At 45.2% G+C, this 9833-nt stretch overlaps 1 protein-coding gene across 1 annotated transcript in view; it reads left to right on the top strand.

Moving 5' to 3' along the window:
* The window catches only part of abhd17ab (abhydrolase domain containing 17A, depalmitoylase b), an 11255-nt gene extending 5084 nt beyond the window's left edge, over positions 1-6171 (top strand). The window contains exons 4-5 of the mRNA XM_027157194.2: positions 216-395; positions 2171-6171. Of these exons, the coding sequence (XP_027012995.1) occupies positions 216-395; positions 2171-2396 (406 nt within the window). The 3' untranslated portion in view covers positions 2397-6171. The remainder of the gene's footprint in view (positions 1-215; positions 396-2170) is intronic.
* The last annotated feature ends 3662 nt before the right edge of the window (positions 6172-9833 follow it).

Here is a 9833-nt window from a genome sequence, read left to right as displayed (position 1 = left end):
GATCAGTGCCCCGTTTTTACCTCCCAGACATTCAGGTGATTCCCGCCCATGTCGGGGAAGCTCCGCCCCCAGGATCCACAGTGCCAGTACAAACCCATTAGACCTTTAATGAAACTATCCTCGATTTTATTATGAAGGAGTTTTCTGTAATGTGGGAGGAATCCTGAGCTGTGGAAATCCTAACGTCGCTTTTATGTATGATTTGTTGGTCTCAGATACGGCATCAGCCCCGAGAACATCATCCTGTACGGTCAGAGCATCGGCACGGTTCCCACGGTGGACCTGGCGTCACGCTACGAGTGTGCGGCCGTCATCCTGCACTCTCCGCTCACCTCGGGCATGAGGGTCGCCTTCCCTGATACCAAGAAGACCTACTGCTTCGACGCCTTCCCCAAGTGGGTCCTTACAGCACAACATACACACACACACAGCACAATGACACACACACACAGCACAATGACACACACACAGCACAATGACACACACACAATGACACACAGCACAATGACACACACACAATGACACACACACACAGCACAATGACACACACACAGCACAATGACACACACACTATGACACACACACACAGCACAATGACACACACACAATGACACACACACACAGCACAATGACACACACACACAATGACACACACACATACAGCACAATGACACACACACAGCACAATGACACACACACAATGACACACACACACAGCACAATGACACACACACAATGACACACACACACAGCACAATGACACACACACAATGACACACACACACAGCACAATGACACACACACAATGACACACACACACAGCACAATGACACACACACAATGACACACACACGTACAGCACAATGACACACACACACAATGACACACACACGTACAGCACAATGACACACACAACACGTACAGCACAATGACACACACAACACGTACAGCACAATGACACACACAACACGTACAGCACAATGACACGCATGTACAGCACAATGACACACACACAATGACACACACACGTACAGCACAATGACACACACGTACAGCACAATGACACACACGTACAGCACAATGACACGCACGTACAGCACAATGACACGCACACAATGACACACACACGTACAGCACAATGACACACACTTACAGCACAATGACACACACGTACAGCACAATGACACACACGTACAGCACAATGACACGCACACAATGACACACACACGTACAGCACAATGACACACACGTACAGCACAATGACACACACATACAGCACAATGACACACACGTACAGCACAATGACACACACGTACAGCACAATGACACGCACGTACAGCACAATGACACACACACAATGACACACACACGTACAGCACAATGACACACACGTACAGCACAATGACACACACGTACAGCACAATGACACGCACGTACAGCACAATGACACACACACGTACAGCACAATGACACACACGTACAGCACAATGACACACACGTACAGCACAATGACACACACGTACAGCACAATGACACGCACACAATGACACACACACGTACAGCACAATGACACACACATACAGCACAATGACACACACAACACGTACAGCACAATGACACACACAACACGTACAGCACAATGACACACACAACACGTACAGCACAATGACACACACAACACGTACAGCACAATGACACACACAACACGTACAGCACAATGACACACACAACACGTACAGCACAATGACACACAATGACACACACACGTACAGCACAATGACACGCACGTACAGCACAATGACACACAATGACACACACACGTACAGCACAATGACAAAAATAATGGACAGGATTTAATGGTTTAACAGAAACGTCACTGATTATTTTCTTGTATTTATTCCTCACACAAATGATCTGTTCTGTCATTTACTAGTTAATAAGAAACCTTATAAGATACACTCTATTACTGAACTCACACACTTTTTCTCTCTCTCACACACACACAGCTGCTCTGACTGTGTGAGAGGATAATTAAAGAGTGACATCAGATAATTACTGATGTCACTGATGGCAAACACGAACCTCGGCCTTGTGCAACTCATCTCTCTCTCTCTCTCTCTCTCTCTCTCTCTCTCTCTCTCTCTCTCTCTCTCTCTCTCTCACTCTGCAGTATAGAGAAGGTATCTAAGATCTCCTCCCCAGTGTTGATCATCCATGGGACAGAGGACGAGGTGATCGATTTCTCCCATGGCCTGGCCCTGTACGAGCGCTGCCCCAAAGCTGTAGAGCCCCTGTGGGTGGAGGGGGCGGGACACAACGACATCGAGCTCTACAGCCAGTACCTGGAGCGTCTGCGCAGGTTCATCGGCCAAGAACTGGCAACCCAGCACACCTGAGGGGGGACCCTCCCCCCTCCTCTCTCTGACACGTTTACACTTCCTGTTTCCTGCATCTCTACAATTAGGAATTCATATTTCACAGTAACCCGAGGCTCCTCTACTTTAAACCCAGTTTAAACCGACTCTAGACGTCTCCGTGACGTCCGTGACCGCATTACTGAACACTAACGTAGTCCTCTACTTATTCAGTAGCTGTATCGTCAGACTCCGAGTAAAGCAGAGAGCGCGCAGACAGACGACACAGAAATAGGCAAGAAATTAGTATATAAATAAATAAATAAATCAAATCAAATAAATACTTCACTTTTAATGAATTAGTTTCTCTGTTATTTATTTATTTCATTTCCTTTTATTTCTAATTAATGACGAGAATCCTGCTGGAAATTAGGATCAGTTTGTTACGAGGTCGAGTCAAACGAGAACCTTTAATGCAATTCCTCTTAATTAGTCAAACTAAAATCTCGCTAATTTTCACGCAGCACCCAAATCGATGTCCGGCTACGTCACAGCACTCGAGTTAGCGTCGTCCGAACGAGCCGCCTGCGAATAAAGCTGCCGTATGTCGGCGTTACTGTAAGGTGGGAAACAAATAATATAAACTTCTTCCTTCCCCTCTTTCCTTCTTCTCCCTTTTGTGGGGAAAAAAGGGGCGGAGCCGAGCACGTTTCTTGGGGTCGAGGGTTTCCTTGGCATTAAGCTAGCCAGCTAACGTCTGCCAGCTAACGTCCAGCTAATCACGAGTTACTGCATTTTTATCTCTCGCGTCTGTAGAGTTCTAGATTTTAAATTTCCAGTCTTACGATCGACGATAAAACGAGAGCTGCTAGAAACTCGACGACGTCGACATGACGCGAGAGCTTCCCAACTTTTTCTGTGTCGTATCCCGAAACAATTTCTGGACCAGAAACGAGGAGCGATTTTGTAAACCATGTTTTTTTTTTGTTGTTGTTTTGTTTTTAAGTATCTTAAAATATTCCTGCATTTGTAGAAACAGTTTATAAACCAACACCTTTTTAAAATAGTTTCTGTTAAATCCAGATGTGTGTAAATGGAAACAGGTGTAAATGGAGTCAATCTCTCTCTCTCTCTCTCTCTCTCTCTCTCTCTCTCTCTGGTGTCGGTGGGAGCGAGACAGCAGTCTGTAAACCACCGTGGACTCGTCCTTGTTTATTCAGACATTGTCGTCGTTCGGAGCGACTCAACACTGACACAGGACAACGGAGGTTCTTGGTACTTTGATGCAGTTGTTCTGACCTCCTGTATGCGTGTGTGTGTGTGTGTGTATGGGTGTGGGTGTGTGTGTGTGTGTGTGTGTGTGTGTGTGTCCTAGATAAGCGACAGTGCTATAACACTCCAGGCTCGAACCTCTTCCTCAGTCAGAGCTACTTTTTACAGCCTCGCGAGATCGTTAGCGTCATCGTTGTTATTTTTTTTCCTACTTACTTACTCTCTTTTTAAAGATTTCAGACCACGTCATTAACCTCCATCTGGTCATTAACCTCCATCTGGTCATTAACCTCCATCTGGTCATTAACACAGCAATGTAACAAGCTGGCTGATGACACCGGGATTAACACATAGCTCTGGAATGTGTGACCTCAGGGCAACGTCTTAGAACACGATATCCACGAAAGTGTATAGTTTTTCCTTCCCTGTGTGCGGTCACACTCTCCCACATGTCCTGTGTGTGTGTGTGTGTGTGTGTGTGTGTGTGTGTGTGTGTGTGTGTGTGTGTGTGTGTGTGTGTGAGAGATGAAACCGAGCCCCTGCCACATCTGAGGAACTCTCCTCATCCTGCGCCGGAGTGAATTTCAGTCACGTGTCATGTCGTGCCTGAAGCGGAGATAAACTGAAGCTTGTGATCTCTAGCTTTTGTCTTCAGAGGATCAGAATTTCACACAGACCACAATCTCTTCCTTCCGTCATCGAAACCCCGCCGCACCCCATCACCCCCCCCCCCGACCTCATTACTCATCTTTTTACCTCTCTTTTTTTTTACCCGTCACTTTTAATCTTCTCTTCTAAACGATCACGTCACGCTCGCGATGTCAAACATTTTTTTTATGATTCTTATTATGCGCCTAAAAAACGTCGGGATCTTTCGGCTCTGAAGAGCAAGCGCTCGTCAGAGCAGCAGTAGCGAATGCTAGCTTGTTAGCCGCCAAGTCATTTTTTATTATTTTTTTTGCGTACAGACGAATGTTTTATATATGTGATTTAACCCAGACGGACCGCGGCTGTCGTTTAACATCCCAGACGAAGCGCTACGGCAAATTAAAATGGCAGCTACATTAATATAGTGATGAAACGAGTGTTAACGCACCAGCTGTTCATATTCGTTACCGTTTTTACACCCGAACACCTGAACGCTTCATTCGACAGAATATATTTATTTTTCAGGAGTCGCACGGATTTTATTCGCGTCTGTTTATCGCGGTATTCGTTTCAAGAAAACTGATCCGTCGATCCGAATCGTCGCTCGTTACAAGACGACGAGATAAAGAGACAATGAGCGACGATATCGACGTTTAATTCGGTTAAGACATCTGCAGTCGGCGAAAATAAACCCTAGAATAAACGTCTAAGCATAAAGATGACCAAAAGTCAGAGATTCAGTAGCTGATTCAGTAGCTGAAGCTGATTCAGTAGCTGATTCAGTAGCTGAAGCTGATTCAGTAGCTGATTCAGTAGCTGAAGCTGATTCAGTAGCTGATTCAGTAGCTGAAGCTGATTCAGTAGCTGATTCAGTAGCTGAAGCTGATTCAGTAGCTGATTCAGTAGCTGAAGCTGATTCAGTAGCTGATTCAGTAGCTGAAGCTGATTCAGTAGCTGATTCAGTAGCTGAAGCTGATTCAGTAGCTGATTCAGTAGCTGAAGCTGATTCAGTAGCTGATTCAGTAGCTGAAGCTGATTCAGTAGCTGATTCAGTAGCTGAAGCTGATTCAGTAGCTGATTCAGTAGCTGAAGCTGATTCAGTAGCTGATTCAGTAGCTGAAGCTGATTCAGTAGCTGAAGCTGATTCAGTAGCTGAAGCTGATTCAGTAGCTGAAGCTGATTCAGTAGCTGATTCAGTAGCTGATTCAGTAGCTGATTCAGTAGCTGAAGCTGATTCAGTAGCTGATTCAGTAGCTGAAGTGAAATAAGAAGGAATTAATAAGTGAACGCAGCAGGTGTCGATGCAGTGTGTGTGGAAGAGGAAAGACTGGAGCCGAGGCACTGAACAAAGCTTAATCTGTCGAGGGATCATTTCTGGAGCTGCTGTTTGGTGTGTGTGTGTGTGTGTGTGGGGACGCAAGTGTTCGGAGGACAAGTGGTGCAACACTGGGCAAGACTTTGGAACTAGGGATTACATTGTAAAATAATATATATATATATATATAAATATATAAACAGTGAGTGTGTGTGTGTGTGTGAGGACCCAGATGAACTCGAGGTTGTTTCGAAGCTCCAGACCAACGTTTCTGAACTGTTTTGTTTCCCCTGATTAAAGCAGCTGTAAGTGAGTGTTGTGTAAGAGCCTCAGACTGACATGATGTACTGTATCACATTTACACCTGAACCTGGAGCTTTCTTCATTTGGGCTATTCTTATTATTCTTATTATTATTCTTCTCCTGCTCCTCGGGGGTTAAACGGGTTTTTAGCGGGTGGTGTGTCATCGTCATCGTGTCCACTTTCACCTTGTTTATTATATTATAATTATTACTGCAAAATTGTTGTTTTTAGTTTTTCCAGATCTTAGAGAATTAAAGATAATGAATTGATTATAATGATTCTGAGGGTGTGTGTGTGTAACTGTGTGTGTGTGTATAACTGTGTGTGTGTGTAAGTGTGTGTGTAAGTGTGTGTGTGTGTGTGTATAAAACTGTGTGTGTGTGTGTAACTGTGTGTGTGTGTAACTCTGTGTTTGTATAACTGTGTGTGTATAACTGTGTGTGTGTGTATAACTATTTGTGTGTGTGTGTGTGTGTGTGTGAATGTGTGAGAGAGTATGTGTGATAAAATGTGTGTGTGTTTGTGTATAAATGTGTGTGAATGAATGTGTGTGTGTGTGCGCGCACCTCAGACCACACAATGGACTCTCATATGTCTCGGTTATCTTGTCAGTTTTAACGGTCTGTTCGACACACTGTAAAATCAGCAGGCTGAGACGCTTCACACAAACACACACACACACGGATGGAGCTGAAGACCTTTTACACACACGCACACACACACACCTGTGTCTTACAAGACTGCATGTGCGCACTGCGTGTGTGATTTAAGTCTGTGTTAAGCTCTCCAGTTGTTTAAGTGTGTGTGTGTGTGTGTGTGCGTGTGTGTGTGTGTGTGTGTCATACACGGTATGAATTCTTTCCCCACTGCACCATGACTTTATTCTGTACTGTACATTTGTCTAAGCAAAGTCTGACCTTTCTGTCCAATTTCTGTCTAATTAAAAATTAAGGTAAGCTTTTATTTAGATATAATAATAAGTGAATCTGGAGCTGTTTACCTTTTATATGTCACCTCTGATTCCAAATAATCAACTACAAGTCAACTTATTTGTTGTTCCTGCAACTTGGATGGAAGACTTTAGTCAGGGAGTGTGTGTGTGTCTGTGTGTTTGTCTCTGTGTGTCTGTGTCTGTCTGTGTGTGTGTCTGTGAGTGTGTGTGTGTGCGTGCCTCAGACCACACAATGGACTCTCTCATATGTCTCGGTTATCTTTTCAGTTTTAACGGTCTGTTCGTCACACACTGTAAAATCAGCAGGCTGAGACGCTTCACACACACGGATGGAGCTGAAGACTACACACACACACACACACATCTGTGCCTTACAAGACTACATGTGTGATTTAAGTCTGTGTTAAGATCTCCAGTTGCTTAACTGTGTGTGTTTAAATGCTTAACCTCAATGCCGGCGCTCAGCCTTCTTTCCTGCTTCTAAACGCAGCCTGTGATGGTCAGTCCAGCCTGTAGGCTCTAATATCAGAGAAACACACACGTCTAATGGGATGGTTTCTATGGTAACAGCTTGTTCATAGAGACATTCGGGAAAACTGTGTGGAATAACTGATTGTGGTGATGTTTTGTGTGAGGACACGTTTCTGCACTTCATACAGTTCTGTAATCATGAAGATTAGAACAAACTCACCTGGACTTTTTCCAGTCCTGGTGCGTGTGCGCGTGTGCGCGTGTGTGCGTGTGTGTGTGTGTGTGCACGCGCCCATTAGAGCTTCAGGTTCCTCTTCTTGTCTTACAGCAGATGATTTCCATCCCGGATGTTTTTTTTTCTGTGTAAACTCTGCAGTGTTCAGATGCTGGACCACCGATCAAAAGGTTGAGAGTTCAAATCCCATGACCACAGAGCTGTCCCTGGGCCCCTGAGAAAGGCCCTTAAGCCTCAAATGCTCAGTCTTATAAATGAGCCAAATGTTCAACAGTGATTGAGACACTCATCCCAGCACATCTGATTCCAGCAACCATACCACAGTTACAGGCACAGAGAGAGATCAGACCCCCCCCCCCCACACACACACACACACACACACACCCACCCCCATTCTGATGTTTGATGTGAAAGTCACCTGAAGCTCTTGAGCTGCACCTGCAGGAGTTTATGCTTCATGCTGCCGCCACACGACGAGCCGATTAGACGGCGGCGTAAACGTGTGTGTAAGGAGTCTCCAGTGTGAGCGCGCTCTAACAGTCAGAGGTTGCAGCTTCAGGCTGGTGTCTGTTTCTCTGCTCCGTCACGCCGCGTCCTTTTTTAACCTGCATCACAGAGACGGAAAATAAATGTTACTTTGTTATTATTTTAAGGTGTGTAAATATAAGGGGGCGCACGGTGGCTTAGTGGTTAGCACGTTCCCCTCACACCTCCAGGGTTGGGGTTCGATTCCCGCCTCCGCCTTGTGTGTGTGGAGTTTGCATGTTCTCCCCGTGCCTCGGGGGTTTCCTCCGGGTACTCCGGTTTCCTCCCCCGGTCCAAAGACATGCATGGTAGGTTGATTGGCGGCTCTGGAAAATTGTCCGTAGTGTGTGTGTGAGTGAATGAGAGTGTGTTTGTGCCCTGTGATGGGTTGGCACTCCGTCCAGGGTGTATCCTGCCTCGATGCCCGATGACGCCTGAGATCCCCACAGGCTCCCCGTGACCCGAGAAGTTCGGATAAGCGGTAGAAAATGAGTGTGTGTGTGTGTGTGTAAATCTATAAATATGTCATTTGTGATGTGTTGATGTTCCATGTGTCTGTCTGTAGGGGGCGCTCTTGCTCCATTTGTGTGTTCTAACAGCTCTTTATGTCTTAAAGCAGAGATTCTGTTCATATCAAAGTAAATATCAATTAATGCCGGGCTTTTACACCGAGGGTCATTTCAGACACGTTCATAGAAAACTCAGGCTAAATAATAATGAGTGTGAAGTGCAGAAAGACTTGTAAAGAAGGAAGGATCAATGTTTAAGCCTCTCTACAGGAACACTTCAGATGCTAATGTCATTTACACACTCCAGATGAGGAGTGATATCCGGTGACCTCATTTACATATTGTATTCATATTCAAATCCGGGTGCGATGATGACCTAAATGTGTCAGTTTCTCTTTAAGGTGAGTCGAATCACATACATGACTCCTTTTTATATTCATGAGGTAGGTGATGATCTCACTTTCTGTGTGAGTTAATCTCAATGTGTTTAAAAACCACCTGAGCTGTTGGTGTGATGTGTGTGTGTGTGTGAAATGTGTGTTTGTGTGCGCGCGTGCTGTAGCGGGTTGAAGACATGGTGTGTATGATGTAGTTTGTGGATTTGAGAGCATTTAGTTTTCAGGTGTGTGTGTGAGAGAGAGAGATGTGTGTGGTGTGTGTGAGAGTGTGTGTGTGTATGTATGTGTGTGTGATCTGTGTGTGTATGTATGTGTGTGATCTGTGTGTGTGAGTGTGTGTATGTGTGTGATCTGTGTGTGAGAGTGTGATGTGTGTGTGTGTGTGATCTGTGTGTATGTATGTGTGTGATCTGTGTGTATGCATGTGTGTGATCTGTGTGTGTGTGTGAGAGAGAGATGTGTGAGAGAGAGATGTATGTGTGTGATCTGTGTGAGTGTGTGTGTGTGTGTGTGTGTGTGTGTGTGTGTGATCTGTGTGTGTGAGAGAGAGAGATGTGTGAGAGAGAGAGATGTATGTGTGTGATCTGTGTGTGTGTGTGTCTGTGTGTGTGTGTGATCTGTGTGTGTGAGAGAGAGAGAGTGTGTGTGTGTGAACGAGAGAGAGAGATGTGTGCATGTGTGGTATATGTATGTGTGTGATATGTATGTGTGTGATCTGTGTGTGTGAGAGAGTGTGATGTGTGTGTGTGTGTGTGTGAGAGAGAGAGAGAGAGAGAGAGAGAGAGATGTGCAGTGAACACACACGCACACCGTGAACACACGCACAGCCATGAACACACACACACCGTGA

This window comes from Tachysurus fulvidraco, chromosome 14 (assembly GCF_022655615.1).
Source record: "Tachysurus fulvidraco isolate hzauxx_2018 chromosome 14, HZAU_PFXX_2.0, whole genome shotgun sequence".
Classification (NCBI taxonomy): Eukaryota; Metazoa; Chordata; class Actinopteri; order Siluriformes; family Bagridae; genus Tachysurus; species Tachysurus fulvidraco.
Note: the sequence above shows the minus strand (reverse complement) of the source record. Positions and strands in the feature narration are given on the sequence as shown.